The 27295-nt window shown below is 44.8% G+C and overlaps 1 protein-coding gene across 2 annotated transcripts in view; it reads right to left on the bottom strand.

Annotated features, from left to right (window-relative positions):
• Positions 1 to 27295, bottom strand: part of LOC137519047 (spindle assembly abnormal protein 6 homolog) — a 103261-nt gene that overhangs the window by 52966 nt on the left and 23000 nt on the right. Inside the window, exons 2-5 of one of the 2 annotated variants that reach the window (XM_068237669.1) lie at positions 26143 to 26203; positions 22642 to 22721; positions 17555 to 17659; positions 1670 to 1841 (exon numbers count right to left, since the gene is read on the bottom strand). In XM_068237669.1, the coding sequence (XP_068093770.1) occupies positions 1670 to 1841; positions 17555 to 17659; positions 22642 to 22721; positions 26143 to 26203 (418 nt within the window). Of the gene's footprint in view, positions 1 to 1669; positions 1842 to 2138; positions 2194 to 17554; positions 17660 to 22641; positions 22722 to 26142; positions 26204 to 27295 lie in introns of those variants that run through there. The other variant, XM_068237679.1, reaches the window with a different exon arrangement.

Genomic DNA, 27295 nt, shown 5'->3' with positions numbered 1-27295 from the left:
CAGCAGCTACATCACCTGCCAACAGTAAAAATGTCACCATGTAATAAATGTCAGAATGTAAATCAGGGATTTAAAAGATTTTACAATGGGCAAACACTGACTAAATCCTTTATACATAATTATTGTAAAAATGAAGCACTTTTTTATTACATTATTTTCACTTGAGTTCCTTTTTAAGCTATAAAACAAAGCAGAAATAATGACTGAACTTTCCTGCAGTTAAACCTTATCTCAAGCTGTCTCTCACCGTTTTATGGCTGTTTAGGTGCTTCAGAACACAGGACTGTAATCAACCTAGTAGGTTGAATAGCTCAGAGAAGCTCTTTTGCATAGATGAAAAATGAAGTTTTTAACGCTTCATGTACTGGAATATGAGACTCGTTTCTTTGCCATTTATTTATTGTATTTATAAAGCGCCAACACATTAAGCAGCGCTGAATGTTACTACTGATGTTCTATTTCTTAGCTGTACTACACATACAATTCATTATTTCATACGTTTATTATTGCTTCAGGTTTGCTTTAAGGTGCGTACAAATGCATAAATCACTTTTAGATTTCCTACAGTTTTAGGTTAAGTTCTCAAACTTATAGTAGATTTATTGTTTTGTCTCCGTTCAATAACAGTATTTCTGTTTCTCAGGGAGCTAAAATTAAAAAAAAAAAAAAAAAAAAAGTCAATATTTTGTATATCTTTCCCTTATCAGAGGCCACGTTTTCTGCCAAAAATGGTTTTACGGCTGTAATCCCATATCAGTGAGGGAAGCTGTAGTCCAACTGGGCCCCAACTGGAGAGAATCTGTCACTTGCATAGCTAAATGTTAACTCTCAAGTAGAAAAAGAAAGAAAAAAAAAAAAAGGACCACAGCATTGTCTGTCTATCTCACCTTAAAGTGAACCTCAACGGAGGAGGAGGAGGAGGAGGAGGAGGAGGAGGAGGAGGAGGAGGAGGAGGAGAAGAAGAAGAAGAAGAAGAAGAAGGAGAAGAAGCCCCCTGCAGCCTTCCTGTGCCCTCACCGCTCCTCGAGTGTGCTCCAGTCCCCGCTGCAGCTTAGTTTGGTTTTCTGCCGACAGTCGGCCCCCAGCAACGCGTACTCTTCTTTGTCTTCCCGTCAAGCGAGTCATGCGCAGTACGCGCTTGACGGCGGGAAGGTGAAGAAGAGTACGCTTTGCCGGGGGCCGAAAACCAAACTAAGCTGCAGCGGCGACTGCAGCACACTCGAGGAGCGGCGAGAGCACAGGAAGGCTGCAGGGGGCTTGGGGAAGCCCCAGGTAAGTGAAACTTTTTTTTTTTCCCCAGGGTTAAGGTTCACTTTAAGGTTTCCTTTAAGAGCAAACGGACTACTACAAGTTGCTATTAAAGGTGGTTAGTTAGATGCCAATAATTTTGGCTTGCATGCAAACTGGTCCAGTTTCAAGTTGCTTACAATCAAAATCAGGAAGAGCATTTATTTGAACCCATTCTAAGCTACATACAATTTGCTTTAAACCTGCATGCAAAGCTGAACTTATAACCATCTAACTGCCCATACATTATTGCTATGGATAGAATAGATGTAAAGTCTGACTTTTCAATATTTAAAAACAGTGACTTCACTATGTGCTGGTTTCTTTGCCTAGCTTTAGTTAAACTTTAATGAATGATTTATGCAAATGTGAACAGTCTAACCTTTAAGCTCTTGATGCAATTGGCAAGGTATTTCTTTACATCAGTATCATTTCCTTCTAAAAGCTTTAAAGAAAGATGGATAAGGTGCTTGAAAGGATTTGTTTCAATTATATTTAAGCTTGTAGACATGCAGTCCAATCCATTTGAGGATGTCAGTAACTGAAGTACAAACCTGAAAGGTAAAATACAGCAGAGTTAACTGCATGGACACCATTTTATCTAGCTTCCAGATAAAACAAGTTTTTCAAGAATTCTTGATATAAAGGTTAACTTATGGGTTGGAATGTACGGTACTAGTGTGAAAACTGGAGAAAAATAATAAAATTTGTAAATACCATCTCTGTCTGAAAAGGCCAGGTTATACCACCTAATAGCCAGTCATGTAGTCACTGGCTCTGCTCAAGTATGAGGTTTTCCCATTTATATCAGATTACATAAGTAACAGCCCAGCATTTATAGCATGACCTACACAGAAGGAAGGCGTATGCAGCTTCTTTATGTATGATGCGAGTCTAGCTTCCGTTCACACTTGGACAGTCAATTTCAGATAACAAGTCAGCAGTTAAAAATTACAGTTAAAAATTACTTTACCGCATTAAGGCTCCCTGCACACTGCAAATCCGTTTTGTGATTCAGATTTGCAATTCCGATTTTCCCTGAATGCAATCAACAGAAAAACGGAGGAAAAATCGCAGCATGCAGTAACGATTAAAAATCAGAATCGGAAGTAAAAACCGATTTAAAAAAAAAAAAAAAAAATTATCGGAGTTGCGGGGCGTGGCTTGTGCATGAACGAGTGAAGACGCTCTCTGCAAGAGCTCCCGCTTGTGCTCCCATCCATTAGCCTCTTATTCAATTCAATTCAATTCACTTTATTGTCATTGTGTAACACAACGAAATTACTTTTCATGACAACCCCACGGTGCATATAGGGAACATAGTGATAGTAACAAGGAAGAGAAGAAATTATACAAGTATGCCAGGTATTACAGATGTTTAAACAATTTGTACACAGTGTTAATTATTTCAGAGAGGATTCAGAGTTTATCAAGTTTATGGCGGATGGGAAAAAGCTGTCTTTCAGTCTGTTTGTGTGTGTGCGGATTGATCTAAAACGTTTACCTGATGGAAGGAGCTCAAACAGGGCATTTCCAGGGTGAGTGTTGTCCTTGATAATGTTTTTGGCCCTTCTCAAGCTGCGAGTATTATACAAAAGTTCCAGTGATGGTAGTTCAGTGCCAATAATGGCTTCTGCTGTTTTAAAGGGGAACTAAAGTAAGAGGTATACGGAGGCTGCCATATTTATTTCCTTTTAATCAATACCAGTTGCCTGGCAGCCCTGCTGGTCTATTTCTCTGCAGTAGTATCTGAATAACACCAGAAACAAGCATGCAGCTAGTCTTGTCAGATCTGACTTTAAAGTCTGAAACACCTGATCTGCTGCATGCTTGTTCAGGGGCTATGGCTAATAGTATTAGAGGAAGAGGATCAGCAGGGCTGCCAGGCAACTGGTATTGCTTAAAAGGAAATAAACATGGCAGCCTCCATATACCTCTCTCTTCAGCTCCCCTTTAACAACTCGCTGCAGGGCTTCTCTAGTAGCCTTCGTGCAGCTGTTGTACCAGGCCGGTGGGTATTTTTCAGCGATCTATTGAGGGAGGGAAAGAACAAGAAGAAGGACCAGGGACATTGTAACCCGGGCCAGGCGGCGCAGATACAGCAATATCTTAAGCCGGTGACGAGGGCTACAGAGGCCCAGGCTCATCCAAGATGGCGCCCATTCAGCATGATGAAACCCAGGAGCCCCACCATTGTGAGAAGGAATCGCCTCCTAAGATTACTGGCAAAAATAAGGGTCAGTCTCCATCCTCCCACAACTCCTCACCTAGGTCAAACACCGACACCAAAGGCCAGCCTTCACCCACCCAGAATCCCTCACCAATGCTCCACCACACGCTGCAGCCTCGTTGATCAGACCACAACTGCATGATTCTCCGGTGATTATATATCCTATGGATTAAATATATTTGTGCGGTTCATCTACAGCCCCCGATCACAACCCGCTGACTTATGTTATAGAGCTTTAAATTCCCACTAACTAAAGGCAATGGGCCTATTACTTTTCACATACGTAGTTGCTTTTATTAAGCCCTGACCTTACAAAAATGGATCTTCATCAATGCTTCACGAGAAACTCTGGTCACCCTACACATACGCGCGTAAGACTCTTGCTTAAATAGTATCTGGCAGGGATAAGACGTTGGAGATCCTTACACTAGTGTGTAAAAAGGCAATTTTACAAGTAGATCTGTTGTTATAAGTTATGCCTGTGTCTCGTTCCTAATAAGTTTCAGACTGCATGATTTATGTTTCCAGTTTGCTGATGTTATATGCGTTTTATAAGTTCTTCACTTTTGAAAAGGGTTAGTTCAAGAAAGACCCATGGTTAGAAGTTTAACCAACCACTTAAGCCCTGAGTGTATTTTTACCTTATGGACCAGAGCAATTTTCACATTTCAGCGCTCCTCCTAATCATTTGCCAATAACATTACCTCTACTTATCACAACAAAATGATCTGTATCTTGTTTTTTCTGCCACTAATTAGGCTTTCTTTGGGTGGTACCTTTTGCTAAGAATTATTTTTTTCTAACGCATTTTAATGGGAATATTAAGAAAAAAAAATTAAAAATATCATTTCTCAGTTTTCAGCCATTACAGTTTTAAAATAATACATGTTTCCATAATTAAAACCCACGTATTTTATTTGCCCATTTGTCCTGATTATTACACCATTTAAATTATCTTGCTAGCACAATGTATGGCGCCAATATTTTATTTGTAAATAAAAGGTGCAGGTTTTCATTTTTGCGTCTGTCACTATTTACAAGCCCATAATTAAAAAAAAAAATAACAGTAATATACCCTCCTGACATATGTAAAAAAAAGTTCAGTCCCTAAGGTAAGCATTTATGTCTTTTTTTTTTACTTTATTTTATAATTTTTTCAAAATGCAAAAGTTTGATTTGGGCATTTATGGGAGAGAGTGGGAGGTAAGGGGTTAATTTTAAATTATGTGCAGGTCTCTTTATTAAAGTAAATGATTGTAGGTGTAATTTTACTTTTTGGTCACAAGATGTCCTCAGTTATTAGCTTCCTGCGCATGCTTTTAGTTCACAAACAGGAACTAATGCGTGTAAGTGTAAGTTACAGTGTTTACAAATGACCTCAGGCATCTAATTGATGTGCGATCATGGACACGGGGAACTAGAAAAATGAATGGGAACTGCATTCCCATTCATTGATCTCCGGGCTAACATGTAGCAGATAGGCCTGGGGCACACCAGAGGAGTTTTTCTGAGCGTTTTGAGTTTTTAAATCTGCTGCTAATGTTATCCTATGTGTCTGTGCACACTGGAGCAATGAGGTTTTGTAAAAAACCCCATAGCATTACATTGGGAAGAGCTTTTAGAGGTTTCAAAAGCTCTTCCCAATGTAATGCTATGGTTTTTTTTACAAAACCTCATTGCTCCAGTGCGCACAGACACATAGGATAACATTAGCAGCAGATTTAAAAACTCAAAACGCTCAGAAAAACTCCTCTGGTGTGCCCCAGGCCTAAGAACTAGTGCGTGAGCACGTGAGAGCACGCACAGCGGCGATTGTAGCAGAGTTACGAATATCTACTCCCCTGAGGCTTAGATGAAGTTTTTTAGGGGAGTAGATATACTGTACTGTAAACATTAAGTGGTTAAAGTGCATATACCTCGTAGCGTACTTTATAGACACAACATTAACCCATTCGCGTTCCGTCGTTTTCACGTGAGAAATGTTCACCTCCCATTCATTAGCCTATAACTTTATCACTACTTATCACAATGCACTGATCTATATCTTGTTTTTTCCGCCACCAATTAGGCTTTCTTTGGGGGGTACATTTTGCTAAGAGCCACTTTACTGTAAATGCATTTTAACAGGAAGAATAAGAAAAAAAAATGGAAAAATTCATTATTTCTCAGTTTTCAGCCATTATAGTTTTAAAATACATGCCTCCATAATTAAAACTCACGTATTGTATTTGCCCATATGTCCCGGTTATTACACCTTTAAAATTATGTCCCTATCACAATGTATGGTGACAATATTTTATTTGGAAATAAGGTGCATTTTTTCCATTTTGCATCTATCACTATTTACAAGTTTAAAATAAAAAAAAAAAACAGACATATTTCATCTTTACATTGACATTTAAAAAGTTTAGACCCTTAGGTAAATATTTACATGTTTTTTTTTTTTATAGTAAACATTTTATTTGGGTAGTTTTGGGAGGGTGGGAGGTAAACAATAGATTTATAATGTAAATGTGTGTTAATTTTAAATTTTTTTTCCTTTCAGGTGTAGTATTACTTTTTGGTCACAAGATGGCGGCCATGAGTTTGTTTACATGACGTCACTCTAAGCGTAGCACACGCTTAGAGTGACGCATCGGGAAGGGAACAGCCAGAAAAAGCACAGCTTCCGAGAGAAGCTGTCGCTTTTTCAGCGGGGGAAAGGAATCAGTGATCGGGCACCATAGCCCGATACATTGATTCCGTGGCTACCGAATCCGCGGCCGGGAGTGCGCGTGCACGCGTGCGTTCGGCCGCGGGAGCGCGCATGGTTCCTGGACGTAGAAACTACGTCCAGGAACCAAAATAGGTTAAGCTATTATGCCAGCACTCTTTATAACCACACCTATTGTTTTAAATATGGCTGCTTTTCTTCCAGACAGAATCTTTAACCTTATGTTACACTGAGACATTTAGGCTAAGAGCCGTGTGGGAGCTCACATGTTTGAATATGAGTGATAGGTCATTGTTCGTGAGCTTCCTCTCCCCACCCCATGATAAACTGGTTCCGACCAGTTCTGCTGTTTCAAAGATGTTTTCTACGAGGATAGTTCTCCTCGTGTTTTTCTTTCAAGTTAGCCCCCTCCCCCATTTAACACCCAATATTATATATACTACCCAGGTTTCCTTTCCTCACCGCCAATTTGTTAGGACTACAATTAATTACTACGCCACGACAACATCATTGCTTTTTAGGACCTTATGTTTGTTACTATGACAGCCACAAGACCCATGCCAAGTGATTGTAACTGTGCCACGTATAACGTTAAGGGGTTCAACAATCCAAATAAGAGATCTCAGATTCTTTATCATCTGCATAAAAAGAAAGTCAAAGTGGCTATGTTACAGGAGACTCATTTCCAAAGTGACTCGACCCCCTCTATAAACAAACTCTTCTTTAATAGGTGGTACCATAGCACCTTCCCTAAGTCAAAGGGAGCATCAATAGGCTTACATAAAACATTCCCCCTGACAGATATTGACAGCATGATAGATCCACAAGGCAGATACGTGTTTCTTAAAGGCAAATTATATGGTAAACCTATAACGTTCACATCCCTGTACTTACCTAATACCAACCAGGGCAGGCATCTATTAAGGTATCTGAATAAACTAGAATCTTTTGCTGAAGGTGTATTGGTGGTTGGCACTGACATTAATATGTGCCTAAATCCTAAGGCCACATACACACATCAGACCATAGTCTTTTGAAAATGAAAGATCACAGACCAATCTTACCCCTTTCCATGTAGTATGGGAGCCATATCTTCACAGTCTATTCTATGGAGCTGAACTCCCCATCAGAAAAAAATCTTTGCAAGAAGCTGCTCACACAGATGCTGTACAGACACAAAAGATCAGTATCTGCAAAAGATCTGTTCCTGCCAAAGATCCGTTCCTGCAAATTGCATTCATAGTCTAAGATCTGCAGATCATCATACACACCTTGTTTAACTGACATTCATCTGCAGATCAGACAATCATCTGCAGATCTGAAAATCCATCCTGGTGGATCTGATCTGCAGATGAATGTCTGTTAAACAAGGTGTGTATGAGGATCTGCAGATATCATAGACTATGAATGCATTTTGCAGGAATGGATCTTTTGCATGAACAGATCTTTTGCAGATACTGATCTTTTGAATGTGTACAGCATCTGTGTGTGCAGCATCTTGCAAAGATTTCTGTCTGATGGGGAGTTCAGCTCCATAGAATAGACTGTGAAGGTATGGCTCCCATACTACATGGAAGGGGGTAAAATTGGTCTGTGATCTTTCATTTTCCAAAGACTATGGTCTGATGTGTGTATGTGGCCTAAGTTAGACTCCTGTTGGATATGCGTTTGGTTGACAGTTGGAGAATATTCAATCCTGCTGCCAGTGATTAAACATTCCACTCGGCACCACATAATTCATTTAGCCGTATAGACTACGTATTTGTTTCGTATCAGTTTATTGGATAAAACTGGCCTACATAGGCCTACACTTATGGTCAGACCACTCCCCAGTATACTGCTCTATCTCCCTATCCACAGAAAACCACAGAGAATTTCAATGGAAATTAAACAATAACCTATTAAAGGATGTCGACTGTCTCAATGACATTAAGAAAGCTATCTTCAACTTCCTTACTGACCATGCTAACGATACAACGGCTTCCTCCATTAACTGAGCTCGGGCTATGCCGCGCAGGAGGATATCTCAGCCTCTAGTGGGTGGGGCGATTCGCCCCATGCAAAGTGCTGTAGTGCAGCTAGCACTTTGCTAGCCGCACGTACAGCTTGATCGCTGCCGCTCTGCGGCGATCGCCCGCACGCAGCGGCGGAAGAAGGCCCCCCTGCCAGAGCCCTGCGCTGCCCGGACCAATGAGTTCCAGGCAGCGCTATGGGCTGGATCGGAGGCGTCTGACGTCCATGACGTCATTCCGATCGTCGCCATGGCGACAGGAGAAGCCAAACAGGGGAACGCGTTATATACGCGTTCCCCTGTTTGCTATTGATGCCGGTGATGATCGCACTAGAGGGACACATGTGCCCTCTAGTGGGGTTTCATGTAGCTACCACTCTGGTAGCTTTACATGAAACAAAACAAAAAAAAAACAAAAACAAAAAAAAAAAAAAATGGATTTCTGCCTAATTGGCAGAAAAAATTAACCGCCAGGAGGGTTAAGTGGGAAGCCTTAAAATGTGTGCTGATGGGGATATTCACATCACATGGCGCCAGGATTAAAAAAGAAAAATTTGGGAAAATCTCCTCTCTTTTAGCACAATTAACAGATTTAGAAAATAAGCAAAAAACTGGCAAGGACGCCATGGGTGCTACTGTCCTCCAGCTGTCCAACAAGTGTCAGGAGCTTCTATCCCTGCTAGATGAAGGGTCTTTGAGAGCTAGGGAAAAATTTAAAAGGCATGTTGTATGAAAAAGCGGATAAATGCGGCACGCTGCTTGCCTCCCAGCTGCACCCCAGAAATAACCAATCTTTTATTCCCCACATCAAGTCCCCTAACTCGGTAGCCCTAAAACACAAATCTACTGAAATAGCGGAAGCCTTCAAAAACTACTACCTGGAACTTTACAACTTAAAGGGTAAATTCCACAACCTAGATGCCGAAACTTTATCTAATATGATTAAGGAGTACATATCCCACACTACGTTAAAACAATTAGATGAAGAGGCCATAAAGGAGTTGGATAAAGATTTTACAGAATCGGAGAGAGTTGGTATCCAATCTCTCAAGAATGGCAAAAGTCCCGGACCAGACGGTATGTCAGGTGCATTTTATAAAGCACTTTCACCTGAACTCACTCCTATTCTTAGCAAAGCCTTCAATGCCATCTCAGCCAATTCACCCTTTCACAAACAAGCGTTACAAGCACATATAGTAGTGATCCCTAAGCCAGGAAAAGATGCTAATCACTGCAGCAATTACCGCCCTATTTCGCTTATTAATTTGGATATCAAGTTGTATTCCAAAATTATAGCTGAAAGACTCAAGCCTCTTCTCCCCCCTATCATACATACCGATCAGGCAGGCTTTACACAAGGTCGTGAGGCAAGGGATAACACCCTTAAAACTACCTCCCTCACACACAAAGCTATAACCAAAGGGAAGCAGATGTGTCTGCTTACTGTTGATGCGGAGAAGGCGTTCGACAGGATCCATTGGGGGTTTCTTAGAGAGACACTCTCCCAAATTGGGATGGGACATAATCTGATTAACAAGATCCTTGGTCTCTATGTTGGACCTTTTGCTAGGGTAAATGGGATCCTGTTGGACGCCTTCCCCATCTCTAAGGGCTCTTTCACACCAGAGCCCTCTTTTGGCGTTTTAACGCTAAGTCTATACTTTGCGTTAACCAAGGTAAAAGGAAAGTCCATAGACTTTCATTTTACCTTTCACACCTGACGCTGCGTTTCGATGCGTTGCAGTACGACGCATCCCGGCGCATTTTATCGCCGGGAATCAGCGTTTCCCCTTCGGGTAAATTAACTACTACCGCCGCTACTCAGCGTCGCACCGCAGGTTCAACGACAAGCCGCAACGCCTGCAGGAGCCGTTCTCCTGCACGTTTTGAGTGTGTAACCGGCCTAAGGGGCGAAAAGACTGTGGTCCTCAAATGGTTAAAGAAGGAACATTGTTACTGGCTGTAACAATGTTCATTCATTATACAAAGCCTTGAATTGGTGAATATAATCACTGCCGAGTGAGTGCCAACAGAAGCGCGCATGGACACGGCAGCAGACTGACTAGATGCATATAAACGTCACTTTTGAAGGTAAGGTAGACAAAAAGGATATTTATGTGTCCAGTTTGTACAAACTGGTTAAAGGTAAAATAGTTCATAGCTGCAGTTACCCTTTTCAAGAAACCTAAAAGCGAAAAAAATATATATAGTGACAGAAGCTTCTATTATCCACTTTTAATGAAATTCCATTAGCCTAGTAGAGATGGTCAACACAATGCAAATGATTGCAACTGGCATGCAAATAAAATGCAGCTTGGAAATGAGCCCATTAATAATGTCAGGAGGAAGATTTGGGCTCTGTGTCCACTTGACTAGAATAGGCAGTGTTTCCCCACATCAGAGTTACAGGTGGAAATGCTGCTTATTCCAGCAATAGCCTGCTGTGTCAGGGTTCTCCCCAGAAATTTTTTTCAGCCGGGTGGCATGAAAAAGTAGCCGGGTGGGGAAGTAAGGGCCCTTTTCCACTAGGTAGTGCGATCGCAATTGCGCTGCGATCACGCAACCTACAATTTACACTACCCGTGATTGCACCATATAGCTGCTGGAAACGGAGAACGGTCGCCTGACAATTGTGATTCAGAAAAATATGACGCATGCTAGTCGGAAATGAGCACCGCGATTTACATGTTATCACGGTGCTCATCAAAACTGCTGCGATCCGCTTTCTGAAGCTAGTGGAAAAGGGCCCCAAGGTCATGCTGGGTGGAAAAGAAGGGTAACACTGAAGTGGGGTGGGTGGGTAAGTACGTCAGGCTGGTGGGTTGGGCAAGTAGGTCTAGGGTAGGCTAGTGGTCAGGCTGGTGGGGAGGTGGTCAGGCTGGTGGCTAGTGGGGTGGGTTGGTAAGTGGTGAGGTGGGTGGCTAGTAAGTGGGTAGTTGGTTAGGCTGGTGGCTAGTGGGGTGGGTGGTCAGCCTGATGGGCTAGTGGGGAGGTGGTCAGACTGGTGGGGAGGTGGTCAGGCTGGTGGGCTAGTGGTGTGGTGTTTAGGTTGGTGGGGAGGTGGTGAGGTGGTAGGCTGGTGGCTAGTGCAGTGGGTGGTCAGGCTGGTGGGCTAGTGAGGTGGTGGTCAGGCTGGTGGGCTAGTGGAGAGGTGGTCAGGCTGGTGGGCTAGTGGGGTGGTGATTAGGCTGGTGGGGAGGTGGGCATGCTGGTGAGCTAGTGGGGAGGTGATCAGGCTGGTGAGCTAGTGTGGTGGTGGTCAGGCTGGTGGGCTAGTGGTCAGGCTGGTGGGCTAGTGGTCAGGCTGGTGGGCTAGTGGTCAGGCTGGTGGGCTAGTGGGGTGGTGATTAAGCTGGTGGGGAGGTGGGCGTGGTGATTAGGCTGGTGGGGAGGTGGGCATGCTGGTGAGCTAGTGGGGAGGTGATCAGGCTGGTGGGCTAGTGGTCAGGCTGGTGGGCTAGTGGTCAGGCTGGTGGGCTAGTGGTCAGGCTGGTGGGCTAGTGGTCAGGCTGGTGGGCTAGTGGTCAGGCTGGTGGGCTAGTGGTCAGGCTGGTGGGCTAGTGGGGAGGTGGTCAGGCTGGTAGGCTAGTGGTCAGGCTGGTGGGCTAGTGGTCAGGCTGGTGGGCTAGTGGGGAGGTGGTCAGGCTGGTGGGCTAGTGGGGTGGTGTTTAGGCTGGTGGGGAGGTGGTAGGCTGGTGGCTAGTGCAGTGGGTGGTCAGGCTGGTGGGCTAGTGGTCAGGCTGGTGGGCTAGTGGTCAGGCTGGTAGGCTAGTGGTCAGGCTGGTAGGCTAGTGGTCAGGCTGGTGGGCTAGTGGTCAGGCTGGTGGGCTAGTGGTCAAGCTAATGGGCTAGTGGTCAGGCTGGTGGGCTAGTGGGGAGGTGGTCAGGCTGGTGGGCTAGTGGTCAGGCTGGTGGGCTAGTGGGGTGGTGTTTAGGCTGGTGGGGAGGTGGTAGGCTGGTGGCTAGTGCAGTGGGTGGTCCGGCTGGTGGGCTAGTGGTCAGGCTGGCTGGTAATTAGGCTGGTGGGGAGGTGGTCAGGCTGTGGGGAGGTGGTCAGGCTGGTGGGCTAGTGGGGTGGTGATTAGGCTGGTGGGGAGGTGGTCAGGCTGGTGGCTAGTGCGGTGGGTGGTCAGGCTGGTGGGCAGGCTGGTAGGCTGGTGGGCTAGTGGGGTGGTGATTAGGCTGGTAGGGAGGTGGTCAGGCTGGTGGACAAGTGGAGAGGTGGTCAGGCTGGTGGGCTAGTGGTCAGGCTGGTGGGCTAGTGGTCAGGCTGGTGGGCTTGTGGGGAGGTGGTCAGGCTGGTGGGCTAGTGGGGTGGTGATTAGGCTGGTGGGCAGGTGATCAGGCTGGTGGGCTAGTGAGGAGGTGGTCAGGCTAGTGGGCTAGTGGGGTGGTGGTCAGGCTGGTGGGCAGGTGGTCAGGCTGGTGGGCTAGTGATCAGGCTGGTGGTGAGGTGGTGTTCAGGCTCGTGGGGAGGTGGTCAGGCTGGTGGGGAGGGTGTGCAACTCCCCTCGTGCCCCCCCCCCCCCTGCAGATACAGCTGGCTCCCCGGGCTCTCGCAAACCTCAAGCGTCATCGGCTATTCGGGGGGGGGGCGGCAGCGTGCTTGGGCCGCGAGCAGTTTGGGGTAGGGGAATGCCCACAAGTGCAGTAGCTGGGGACCTCTATCCCCCCCTCACTCTCCCCCAGCTCAACCAGCTCCTCCGGCGGCGGTAGATTCAGCGTCACTGGCTCTGCGCTGTCCTGAACGCTAGAGCACAAGCCTGCCACCTAGCCTCAGGGAAAATCTTCTCAGATTGCAACTTTTACTTCGATTTACAATTCCTTCAATGCCCGCTAAAAACATCCCCCTCTTTCTATGGTACAGCTAAGCATTCCTATTTACAGATCTGTAGACTGTCAGAATGTGCACATGGAAGTCAGATCTAGCCTGCAAAACCAATGGTTCTTGTAAATCTTGCCTTGGCCCGGTTATGCCATTCAATATTATATTACAAATAGTATGCAAACTTTCCATCAATATGCACTGCTTTTACCATTTGGCCCATCGCCATATTAAAACTAAATAAATAAATAAATATATATGTATATGTTACGGCCAGAACCCGAAGTGTGGCCACTTCTAGTTCTGGCCGGCCACTTCGGGTTCTGGCCGGCCAATTTGCGAAGTGGCCGCAGCGCAGCGGCCAATGTTAGAAATGCAAAGCTACACTTATTTTACGGCCGTCTCGCTGCGGCCAAATGTATTAAAAGTTGCTTAAATTTAATTAAATATAGCCGGCGGCGATGTGATAGATGAAGCCGCCGGCTTTCGCACTGCCCCCCCCCCCCCCCCGATTCTCCCCCCCCACCCCCTCTCTCCTTGTCCCCGCCTTCCATACAATACGGAGCCGCCGGGAGAGTCGTTCGTCGCGGCAGGGGAAGCAGAGCGGGGAGGCTGCAGACATTGCTTCTGCCAGCGCCCGCTCTGCAGGAACGGCAGGATTCCCCTGCCGCGACGAACGACTCTCGGGGACACGCGTGTCCCCGCCCGGCTGCTCCGTATGTCGTATAGGAGGCAGGGAGAGGAGAGAGGCGGGGGAGAGGAGGAGGAGGCAGTGCGAAAGCCGGCGGCTTCATCTATCACATTGCCGCCGGCTATATTTAATTAAATTAAGCAACTTTTAATACATTTGGCCGCAGCGAGACGGCTGTAAAATAAATGTAAACTTTCCATTTCTAACATTGGCCGCTGCGCTGCGGCCACTTTGCACATTGGCCGGCCAGAACCCGAAGTGGCTGGCCAGAACTAGAAGTGGCCACACTTCGGGTTCTGGCCGTAACATATATATATATATATACACACATATAGCACCACTCTAAGTCAAATAGCATTTTTAGGACCAAATCAGCATGAAGAGGGCATACTCCCAATACTTAGCACAGCTTGACTGTTCCACTGAAAAAAGCAATCAATTTGTATGTCTTCAAATAAACACCATGTCTAAACTTGTGTCACACACAAACACCCCAGACACAAAAAAAAAAAAAAACACACACACACACACACACACACACACACACACACCACAACAACAACATACATTACTGCAGTAAATCTGTTTATTATCAGTGATATACACATGCCGAGTGTCATTTCTTGTTCCTCACCAAACATCCCAACTCTTACCCAGCCACATACAGATTTCTTTTTTCCTAAGGTGTTAAACATTGGAAGTGTTATCTTTCAGAGAGTGATGACCCACGGCAGAATCAAATACGCTTGCAATCTTCCAGCAGATCAATACAATGAGCTAAACACCACAATAAAGTCTTGTACTCTAGAGCTGACTGTAAGCGCCTTATTTATCAAATAATAAATCTTGACAGTGTTGCTTCAACTGCAATCTAAACTTCATGTTTCGCTCAAAAATAGTATTCGGACAGCTTTTCACCCAGATCTATTCTTTTAGAATAATTTAATGAGGAAAAAAAATGAAAACAAGAAAATGGATGCTATGGTATATAAAAATTGTATATAACCATCAAGTAGGCAAGCTAAAAATCTGTTAGTTGCAAATCTCATTTGTAACTAAAGAATGAGTGAGTGAGTGAGCGAGCGAGCGAGCGAGCATGTAGCATCTGTTGCTCATAGAGCAGTGGACACTACAATTTACAGCCAACACGTTCGTCAAATATAGGCTTTTGGTACTTTTATTTATATGTCTGGAGGGGTTATGTGCGCTGGGCTGCCAGTCCTGCACATTTTCACACACACACACACACACACACACACACACACACACACACACACACACGATCAATGTGGATACAACAGATGTGTATTACTAGTCAATGTTTGCACGTACATTTTCCCAGTCACCATAATGATGAAAACTTACATGGAAGCCAAGCAATTGAAAACTTTATTCTGTGAGTATTGCTAAGAAAACATTGCTATGGAGGACGTTATCATGGAATGGTCCAAGAGCATCCAGAACTGTACAGCAAAGTTCTAGATACAAAAAAAACAGCAAGATCAAAAGTCTTTGGCTCCAATATAATTTACAAATGGAAAAACTGTTAAGACTACGCAATAATCAATACATCCATGCAGAGACTTGGTCTTTTGACTGGAATAAGTTAGTTCAGCCTGCTCCAAGATAGATGTGCAGAAAGTGACATTTAACATTTCCAAGACTTGAGATCACTACTAACAACCTATATAGGAAGATCCTTCCCTATATTCCTTTCTCTCTTCCCTTCCTCCATTCCCCTATCCTCTGGTTGTTGGGCCTCCTGTTATATGCTTCCCTAGGCCAACTGTTTAGGGTGTAGCAATTGATCCTCTGCTCGACAAAAAGAAAAATGGTTCCTTCGAACATAATTTGCTCCTAACTGTCTGTCCAATAAATCAACCTATAAGGGCCCGTTTCCACTATCGCGGTTTCCGCCGCGATTCCGCAGAGTTTCCCCGCATATGAATCGCACTGGTAAACTCTGCCATAGGGGATAACGGCGCCGCGGCCGAATCGTTTGCGGGAGCGATTCGGGCGGAACCCCCTGCAGAATTTGCGGCGGAGGCTGCGAATTCAATAGCCGTGCATGGCACGGCTCATGGGATTCGCCTGCGATCCAGCCCACCCGCTCAGTGCCGGCATGCGTCTGCGAGACGCACGCCGCACTAGTGGGGACGAGCCGTATGTATGTATGTATGTATGTATGTATGTATGTATGTATGTATGTATGTACGTACATGTGTATATGTAGAGAGTTTAGCCTCATTTGTCTCTAATCACAAGTTGTAATTTGATCTCTCCCCTGTGTCACCTGACTGCCATGGCAGAAAAGCTTATTTGAAAGCACAGGATAGTAACAATATAGCCATTTGGTTCCCAACTGCTTCCGAGCTAAGTGCTTCTGCCATATGGTTACCGATTTTTGCCCTGATTTTGACTACTTTCTGCCTGCATCAACCTCTGCCCTGATTTTCACTACTCTCCAGTGTTCTCCCCAGAGCCTTTTAACTGGGCGGAGCGCCCACCTGACTCTGCCCTCCTGCCCGGCTGCCGTTTGTCCTGGTCTGTGAAACAATCTTTTTTTCCTCTACTTCATTAGAGCGAGCAGCGGCCGTTTCAGTGCAGCCAGCCCGCTGTCATTCAGGGACGCCATCTCCGCCCTCCTCCCCCAGCTCCTGTCTGTAATGTGGAGGGGCGGGGAAAGCTTGGTAACTTCTACAAGCCGCGGGGTAGATGAAGATACAAGATAGGAGAGGACGCGCCACTCTGATCACAGGCATGTGTGTCTCCCCGTCATAAAGTATGTGTGAAGCCCCAGCGAATGCACAGGAGAACAAGGAGCTGAAGTTTGTTTTTCCCTGTTCTTTCAGGCCTGTCTTTCTGTCCCCCACCATCAAGTGCCTGTAAAGCAATAATTACTGGCCCTGCTGCCTGGCCACTGTGTATCTGAATGTAATGTCCCTGTAGACGGTGGGGGTGGAGATGTCAGTCTGTGCTGTCTCCTGCAGTGCTGCACAACTGTACAAATTAGCACTGATCAACCCATTGCTTAATGTACCATGTGGGGTGGGGAAGAAGGCTCACCCTGGCTGCTGCTAATGGAGGAGGAAGAGTCTGCCTTTGCCTGAAAAAGTCTCATAGATGCAATTCTGTTGGAGAGGGATATTCCAGTGCTGCTGGTAGATAGGGGTCAGAGAGGTCTTCAAATCCACCAGCAGCACCCTGACTGAGAATGCCCCTTCCTAGCCAGTGTTAACCCCTTTTCTCCCACCCAGTAGCACCCAGCGTGACAGTGACCTTCCCCCACCCGGCTACTTTTTCATGCCACCCGGCTGTAAAAAAAACTCGGGGGAGAACACTGCTCTCTTTGTACAGTTTCAAAATGTTTAAGTGTCTTCATAAATTTAATTGATTCACACAATTTGTGTTCTAGTCCTTTATTTATATGCAGAATGTCTACCAGGCTTTTATTGTCATATTTTGGAAAATTATGACTTAAGAATTGGAGGCCCGAAAATCTTAGAAAAAAAATGTACCGCTTTTGACTCATAATTCCAGACACAAATGCACCGCCAGGGAGGTTAAAAAGCAACAGAATGCAGTGCTCAGCCAATAAGATGATGTCTGTTAAAGAAAAGGTACTTTCAAGGGTAGAAAAACTATTTTGAAAAATCGTCCAGAGTAGAACAGAGGTAAAAGTGTTATTTCAAGATCAATTGCAATAACTGACAGTTTAGAAGAGTATTTATTATTTAAAAAAACATTCTGGTATTTTCATGCAATGTAGGATTTGATTATAAAATAAGGCATCGTACCTAGGCACCGGCTTGTCTTGCTCCGATATGCATTGCTGCAAAAGATCTATGAACCTTTGTGGAAATGCAGAAAATTCCACTAACAATCCTTGTTGGTTTTTTAAGCTAAAAGAAAAAAACAAACAAAATAAAAAAAAAAGTTATTGGAAACAGTGGTTCAAACAATAGAAACAACAAGTTTTAAATCAGGATGATACCATTTATCGGCTAACTTCAAAGGTTGAGTAAGCAAGCTTTTGGCTGTATAGCCTTCAATCCTGAAGCCCAATGAAGGCTATACAGCCGTAAGCTTGCTTACTCTTCTTTTAAGTTAGCCAATAAATGGTATCATCCTGATTCAAAACGTCTTGCTTTTACTGATGGCTAACACGGTACAATACCCTACTGCTGCTACTAAACAATAGAAAACGTATGTAAAGTAATGTTAAATAGATGCAAATTCTTCCAACTTGCATGTGAATTTCATGTTAACAGTACGCTGTTTGGAACTGAGCCAATCAAAACCAACAGGCAGTACATTTCATTAGGCCAGTTCCAGGCTGCATACAATGTGCATGCAAGTCAGAATTATTGTCTTACAAATCTCTAGTTAGGATTAGGTATCGGGGTAAGGTTTGTGTTAAAGAGAAACTCCGCCCAAGAATTGAACTTTATCCCAATCAGTAGCTGAAACCCCCATTTACATGAGAAATCTATTCCTTTTCACAAACAGACCATCGGGGGCACTGTATGGCTGATATTGTGGTGAACACAAGAAACTCTTGAGTCCGTACTCCTGGCAGTTTCCTGTCTGTGAACCTTGCTGCATTGTGGGAAATAGCTGTTTACAACTGCAAAAAAAAAAAAAAAAAAAAAAAAAAAAAAAAAAAAAAAAGCATGCAGCGGCTACATCACCTGCCAACAGTAAAAATGTTACCATGTAATAAATGTCAGAATGTAAATCAGGGATTTAAAAGATTTTACAATGGGCAAACACTGACTAAATCATTTATAGATAATTATTGTAGATCAAAATAGAAAAAGCCGGCACCATCTAGATCATCTTTTGCTCTTTTATTCGTCAAAGCATTTCCAGTAAATAATGCGACGTTTCAAGGCTGCACGCCTCTTTATCAAGCTTTAGCTGGAGGTTACAATCATAAGAAACATACACTGGCATTTATAGCAAACATGGTTGACAACAGCCAATCAATTCAAATTACTAGCCACCAATCAAAATGATCCCGCTATATCGGACCTGATGGGGAACTTACATGTGGCTGCTATGATAGGACACACAGGTTGGATCCTCCCATCTCTTCAGCCCCTCCTGGTCGCACGCTCCATGACCTCCCTGGTCCGCCCATCGTCACTCCCACTCCACCCGTCCGCTCGCGGCGGACCTGATGGAGAACATGAGTGACGTCGCACCAGGGGCGGCGCCGAAGCGCCGTCCCGGCGCGTCTAGGCGGATACTTGGGAGACGCAAGCGGCAAGTAGCCGCCGACGTCACCCATAGATGTTGAAGAGGCCCGGAGTGCCGACCAATCAGAGCTGTCTATACCAATGTGGCATATCTATTGTGTCCAGTAATCCGCATATGCGCATCCACTCTGATGCAACTGTAGCATCTATCACGTCTAATCATCCGCATATACGGCACATCTGTCCCATCTGATGATCCACATACACGCCTCCACTCGGATGCGTAATTTAACATAATTAGTTAAAAGAACAAACACACTTACACTAACTGCACTTAGTGTTAACCTGGGGACCAGAGCTATTATAGCAAACAAACCAGGGAGGGGAGGGAGAAGGAAAAACGGGGGGGAGGGGGGGGGAAGGGAAAGGTGTAGGGGAGGAAGGGAAGAAAAGGGAGAACATCCAATTACCCCGGTACTATATATCTGTCCAAAAATTCATAAGCAATTAACCAACCCCCCCGGCCGGCCGATTGTAGCAGGGGTAGAATCAGTCTTCTCCCCGGTAGCTAAATATTTAGATCAGGTGTTGAGACCATATGTCCTGGGACTTAAGTCATATCTGCGTGATACCCAAATGTTTTTGAACATCATTCGTAATATGGAACCTCTACAGGGTTCATGCTTGTTGGTGACATTGGATGTGGAGAGCCTCTACACCTCCATCCCACACGATGGGGGTGTAGAGGCCTCTACGCCTCCCTCCCAAGTATCCGCCTAGACGCGCCGGGACGGCGCTTCGGCGCCGCCCCTGGTGCGACGTCACTCATGTTCTCCATCAGGTCCGCCGCGAGCGGACGGGTGGAGTGGGAGTGACGATGGGCGGACCAGGGAGGTCATGGAGCGTGCGACCAGGAGGGGCTGAAGAGATGGGAGGATCCAACCTGTGTGTCCTATCATAGCAGCCACATGTAAGTTCCCCATCAGGTCCGATATAGCGGGATCATTTTGATTGGTGGCTAGTAATTTGAATTGATTGGCTGTGGTCAACCATGTTTGCTATAAATGCCAGTGTATGTTTCTTATGATTGTAACCTCCAGCTAAAGCTTGATAAAGAGGCGTGCAGCCTTGAAACGTCGCATTATTTACTGGAAATGCTTTGACGAATAAAAGAGCAAAAGATGATCTAGATGGTGCCGGCTTTTTCTATTTTGATCTGCTGAATGATCCGGAGTGCTGCGGGATCGCTAGCCGGGCACGTCACATTGAAGATTACCATCTGGGAGGGTGCGGTCACTTCATTACTTACTTTAGATAATTATTGTAGAAATGAAGCACTTTTTTTTTATTACAGTATTCATTAGTATACCTCTGGTCAATCTTTTAATTGACTCTAAATTAATAATATACTATTCAAAGGTAGTGTGTGTGTGTGTGTGTGTGTGTGTGTGTGTGTGTGTGTGTGTGTGTGTGTCACACACACACAGTGGGTTGCAAAAGTATTCAGCCCCCTTGAAGTTTTCCACATTTTGTCACATTAGTGCCACAAACATGAATCCATTTTATTGTAAATCCACGTGAAAGACCAATACAAAGTGGTGTACATGTGAGAAGTGGATCGAAAATCATACATCATTTTAAACATTTTTTACAAAACAATAACTGCTAAGTGGGGTGTGTGTAATTATTCGGCCCCCTGAGTCAATACTTTGTAGAACCACCTTTTGCTGCAATTACAGCTGCCAGTCTATTTGGGTATGTCTCTACCAGCTTTGCACACCTAGGGACTGAAATCCTTGCCCATTCTTTGCAAAACAGCTCCAGCTCAGTCAGATTAGAGGGACAGCGTTTGTGAACAGCAGTTTTCAGATCTTGCCACAGATTCTCGATTGGATTTAGATCTGGGCTTTGACTGGGCATTCTAACACATAGATTTGTTTTGTTTTAAACCATTCCATTGTTGCCCTGGCTTTATGTTTAGGGTCATTGTCCTGCTGGAAGGTGAACCTCCGCCCCAGTCTCAAGTCTTGCATACTCCAAGAGGTTTTCTTCCAAGATTGCCCTGTATTTGGCTCTATCCATCTTCCCATCAACTCTGACCAGCTTCCCTGTTCCTGCTGAAGAGATGCATGATGCTGCCACCACCATATTTGACAGTGGGGATGGTGTGTTCAGAGTGATGTGCAGTGTTAGTTTTCTGCCACACATAGCGTTTTGCATTTTGGCCAAAAAGTTCCATTTTGGTCTCATCTGACCAGAGCACCTTCTTCCACATGGTTGCTGTGTCCCCCAACATGGCTTGTGGCAAACTGCAAACCGGACTTCTTATGCTTTCTGTTAACAATGCCTTTCTTCTTGCCACTCTTCCATAAAGGCCAACTTTGTACAGTGCATGACTAATAGTTGTCCTATGGAGAGAGTCTCCCACCTGAGCTGTAGATCTCTGCAGCTCGTCCAGAGTCACCATGGGCCTCTTGACTGCATTTCTGATCAGCGCTCTCCTTGTTCGGCCTGTGAGTTTAGGTGGATGGCCTTGTCTTGGTAGGTGTACAGTTGTGCCATACTCCTTCCATTTCTGAATGATCACTTGAACAGTGCTCCGTGGGATGTTCAAGGCTTCGGAAATCATTTTGTAGCCCAAGCCGGTTTTAAATTTCTCAATAACTTGATCCCTGACCTGTCTTGTGTGTTCTTTAGACTTCACGGTGTTGTTGCTCCCAATATTCTCTTAGACAACCTCTGAGGCCCTTACAGAGCAGCTGTATTTGTACTAACATTAGATTACACACAGGTGCACTCTATTAAGTCATTAGCACTCATCAGGCAATGTCTATAGGCAACTGACTGCACTCAGATCAAAAGGGGGCTGCATAATTATGCACACACCACTTTGCAGTTATTTGTAAAAAATGTTTGAAATCATGTATGATTTTCGTTCCACTTCTCATGTGTACACCACTTTGTGTTGGTCTCATGTGAAATCCCAATTTCGCAGTAAAATGTGGAAAACTTCAAGGGGGACGAATACTTTTGCAAGTGTGTGTGTGTGTGTGTGTGTGCGTGCGTGCGTGCGTGCGTACACACACACGTACACATACACGTCAGAATTATTGTCTGAATCTCTAGTTAGGCTTAAGGTACATCGTTCAGACCCAGAGGTTGCCAGCCTTGTTTTGTTTGAATTGTATTGACTAAACATCTATTCCAAAATCTACATGCACTAAATTCCACATTAGTCTGTAGGGATATCATTCAGGTGAAAATAAAAGGAGATTATTTACAATTATAATACAGAATTATGATTATTATGAATAAGTATATTGTAAATGATTGTACCATTCTCAAGCTTGTAGATTTGCAGTAGCATTTGCATAATTCTACATCAACTAGGAATTATTTGCATTTTTCAATCCAAGAAGAAAATTGGCACTGGCCCAAAACTTTGTACTAAACACCTTTAGATGTCCATGACAAAGCAATATGGGGAGACAAAAACACCTATAAACAGTGTTGGCAGTCAGATCAAATGTTGTACTAAAACTCCTTTAGATGTCCATGGCGTATGGATGCGGGAACACAGAAATGTCTATAGACATTGGCAGCAGTCTAAGCACTGAAATATAATTTAAGCATTTTATAAATAGTTTGATTAATGATTCAAGCGGTCTCAATGTCGACTTTACCTTTGGAAGTCTTCTTCCCCTAGAGTAAGGTTGTATAGAAAAAATGGATCAACATCATCTGAAAGTCGAACCACTAAGACCTAGAATAAAAATGTAGGATAACATTTTTGCTCATCTTAAAACTGTTGTACCTTAACATACAAGCATAACTTTTAAAAAAGGGAAGGTTCAGGGAGGGTGCCTAAAAAATAAAAATCAATTTCCACTTACCTGGGGCTTCCTCCAGCCCGTGGCAGGCAGGCTCCCGGTGGCCGACCCGACCTGGCCAGCTGCCAGGTCGGGCTCTTCTGCGCTCCAAGGCCCGGCACTTCTGCGTCCCACGCCGGCGCGCTGACGTCATCGGACGTCTGCCGCGCTGTACTGCGCAGGAGCTGAACTACTGCGCCTGCGCAGTACAGCCCGGCGGACGTCCGATGACGTCAGCGCGCCGGCGTGGGACGCAGAAGTGCCGGGCCTTGGAGCGCAGAAGAGCCCGACCTGGCAGCCGGCCTGGCCAGGTCGAGTCGGCCACCAGAGACCACCGGGAGCCTGCGGAGCGGCGGCGAGGGCACCTCCTGCCTGCCACGGGCTGGAGGAAGCCCCAGGTAAGTGGAAATTGATTTTTATTTTTTAGGCACCCTCCCTGAACCTTCCCTTTAAGGTGTATAAACTATTCTTTCCTAGCAAGCATAGCATATGAAGTTCTGTGTATAAAGCTTTAGTCTTACAGAGCCTAAAAACAAAACCTGCCAGCTGTGATGTCTGTTTTCTTCACTGGGGATTTTTTTTTTCTATAGTGGTCCTTAAACTCTTGAGGACCGCGGTCTTAAATCCCCCTAGTGACCAGGCCATTTTTACAAAATAGGTCACTGCAGCTTTAAAGGGAACCAGAGAGGAACCTTCATTAAAAATACAAAAAGCTTTTATACATACCTGGGGCTTCTTCCAGCCCCATAAGCCTGGATGGCTCCCACGCCGCCCATCTTCCGCTTCCTCTATCGCCGGTACCTGGTCCCGTCACTTCCGGCGGACGCGGCCAATTGTCCGCATCACAGGGGCTCCCTCCATACCCGTACGCATGAGGCTGCGCAGTATGCAGCCTCACACGTACTTATATGGAGGGAGCACCCTGTGATGCGGACAATTGGCCGCGTCTGCCGGCCGTCGGTAATGACGGGACCCGGACGACGGCAATCCGTGCGTATGGGGCTGGAGGAAGCCCCAGGTATGTATAATAGCTTTCCCCCAACGTCTCTGGTTCCCTTTAAGGCCTCGCTGAAGGGCCGTATGACTCAGCACACAAGTGATTCCCCGGTCCTTTTCCGCCCACCAACAAAGCTTTCTGTTGGTGAGCTGCGATTGCTCCCCCAAGGTTTACATTTTTTTAATAATAATATAAATAAATTATAATATATATATATATATATATACACACACACTTTATTTGTTTTTAACCTTCCCTCCCCGCTCCCCCCCAATCAGCACAATCAGATCAGCTCTCATAGACTTTAGCCTATGATAGCAGATCGCTTCCTTGCCACCCGGGAGGACTAAGTGACTGATATACATTGATACATGTTATTATAGTGTACTACTCAAACTGTTTGGTATAGCAGAAACACATATTAGGTACAGACATTAACCAATTTAGCCGTAGGGACGCAAGCCTCACTTCTGCGGCTGCTGTGGCTACAGCCGCAAGGACGCGAGACTCACATCCCTGCAGTTTGGGGGGGGGGGGGGGGGGGGCTGTCCGGACGATCATGTGGGCAAAAACCTGTGATCCCAATGGTCCTGACGATTGGGGAGGGGTTGGTGACAGGGGACTAAATTCCCCTGAGCAAATCCGTTCTTGTCCGGCGAGAATGATCACTGTTTTTGTTCAATAACAGTGATCATTCTTAAATAGTGCCACCGTGCTGCCTCCGGCTCGCTCGTTACCGCCGATGGTTAGATTAACGAATGGAAGCGTTATCCCCATTCAATCACCTACCTCCCCCCCCAAGCCACGGTGATCGCAGGCATCAATGAGATGCCTGTGTCACTTCTGAAATAACACAACCACACATTACTTCCTATTTAGCGTACTTATTGTACGCTTATAGGAAATAATGTGCAAGTACATTTTGTAGCCAAATAGTAAAATTACACCTACATACAATAGGGGATAAAAATGTTTTAATATGTATGTCAAGAGGGAATATTAGTATTCAAGGGACACTTAAAGGGAACCTAAACTGAAAAGGATGTGGATTTTTCCTTTTAAAATAATACCAGTTGCCCGACTCTCCTGCTGATCCTGTGTCTCTAATACTATCAGCCACAGCCCCTCAACAAGCATGCAGATCAGGTGCTCTGACTGAAGTCAGACTGGATTAGCTGCATGCTTGTTTCAGGTGTGTCATTCAGCCACTACAGCAGCAGGACTGCCAGGCAACTGGTATTGTTTAAAAGGAAACATCCATATCCCTTTCAGTTTAGGTTCCCTTTAAGGCAAAAAAAAAAAAAAAAAAAAAGGAGTTTTACTCACCTAGGGCTTCCAATAGCCCCCTGCAGCTGTCCGGTGCCATCGTCGTCTCCCTCCGATCCTCCTGGCCCCGCCGGCAGCCACTTCCTGTTTCGGTGACAGGAGCTGACAGGCTCGTGTCCCACGAGTGATTCTTCGCGTTCCTGGCCACAATAGCGCCATCTATGCTGCTATAGCATATATCATATACCATATAGCAGCATAGAGGGTGCTAATGTGTCTGGGAACGCGAAGAATCACTCGTGTCCCCAGCCTGTCAGCTCCTGTCAGCTGCAGCAGGCTACTGGAAGCCCTAGGTGAGTAAAACTCATTTTTTTTGTTTGACTTAAGTTTCCCTTTAAATTATGGGCATGTGATTAGTGATGGATGTAAAACTGAAAAAATAAAATAAAAATGCACCTTTATATCCAACTAAAATATTGTCACCATACGTTGTACTTGAGATATAATTTAAAACGTTGCAATAACCGGGACAAATAAAATGTGTGGCTTTCATCTACAGTTTTAAATTTTATTTTAAAAATATAATGGCCAAAAACTGAGAAATAATGAATGTTTTTCTTACTCCCTTTAAAATGCATTTAGAATAAAAGAATTCGTAGCATAATGTACGACTCAAAGAAAGCCTAATTGGTGGTAAAAAAAAGCAAGATATAGATCAGTTAGTTGTGATAAGTAGTGATAAAGTTATTCGGGAATGAAAGGGAGGAGCGCTGAAATGTGAAAAGTCCTCCCGTCCATAAGGTGAAAACAACCCACGGGCTGAAGTGGTTAAAAGAGCTTTCATCCCTGTAGCGGAGTGATGTAAACACAGCCAATGATCTAACAATGCCAGAAAACAATTTTGAAATCTCAGGGTTTACATTCATACAGAAGGTCAGACTGCTTTACTGTAATGAATGAAAAGCTTAAAAAAAAAAAAAAACCTGGTATAGCCCCGAACTCTGTCTTAATACTCTATTACAATTATATACGTAACAAATACATAAACCTACCTTCCTGTGTACTGGATTGGTTGATGAATGTGTTTCAACAGCAAGTCTGACACTATTACGTCTGTAGAAAGACAGAAATTATGCTATTAACAAGCCTATAGGGGCTCTTTTACAGGTGTACATTATATGCCAACCATATTGCTACATTTTCTAATAAAAAAAAATAAATGTCTTCAATCGCGAAAGTAGAGAAAACTAAAAGGCGTAGGGTGACGATTTAGCTGAATGGAGCTGCTGACTTTAGGAAAAAGTCGCCCTGTGTAATACAATGTAACTATGGAAAGATGGATATCATTTTAATGCTCTCTTTCTCCTCTGACGACACCTAAATAGTCGCCCTACGCCTTTTAGTTTTCTCTATTTTCGCGATCGAAGTCGCGGCCGCAGCATTTCGATCGCGAAAAGAGCGAAAACTAAAAAAGGCGTAGGGCGGCGGTTTATATATCATTGGAGAGAGAGCTTTAAAATGATATGCATCTTTCCATAGTTTCTGCACTGCTCGGAGTCCCGTTAAAACCCACTTACAAAATACATACCATATTTTCAAAACAAGCCAAAGAGTATAAGTAAATGTGTCAAAAGTGTAGTCATGCTAACAACTGTAGCAAGTGGCAGTAGCGCACAGAACACCACCCCTGTTTTCCCAAGTCCTGCCATCCAATCTAATAGAAACAATCAATGGTTGTGTCGAAAGGTGCCCATCAATTATACAATCTACAGTGCATCTGGAAAGAATTCACAGCGAATCACTTTCCACATTTTGTTATGTTACAGCAGGGGTCTCAAACTCGCGGCCCGCGGGCCATTTGCGGCCCTCGATACAATATATTGTGGCCCTCACCAGAAAAAGCTTTCTTATAGTTCGCTTCAGTGCTCCCAAGTAATCCGCCGCATCCCGGCCGCTAAACGAGGGCTGCAGAGACCCCAAATCGTCCGGGGGCAATCCGCCGGCATTTCCTGGAAGGGGCAGAGCTTTCGGCTTCAGCTCTGACCCTCCTGACGTCGATCCCCGCTCTCCCCGGCCCTCTCTGTGAAGGAACAATGAGAGGGGCGGGCAGAGGCAGCGATGCGGCGCGATTGTGAAATTCCTTATGCGGCCCAGCCTCATCCTGACTTTGCCTCCTGCGGCCCCCCAGGTAAATTGAGTTTGAGA

This window comes from Hyperolius riggenbachi, chromosome 1, assembly GCF_040937935.1.
Source record: "Hyperolius riggenbachi isolate aHypRig1 chromosome 1, aHypRig1.pri, whole genome shotgun sequence".
In the NCBI taxonomy this organism is placed as follows: domain Eukaryota; kingdom Metazoa; phylum Chordata; class Amphibia; order Anura; family Hyperoliidae; genus Hyperolius; species Hyperolius riggenbachi.
The sequence above is the reverse complement of the archived record's forward strand: the minus strand, read 5'-3'. Positions and strand labels throughout refer to the sequence as shown.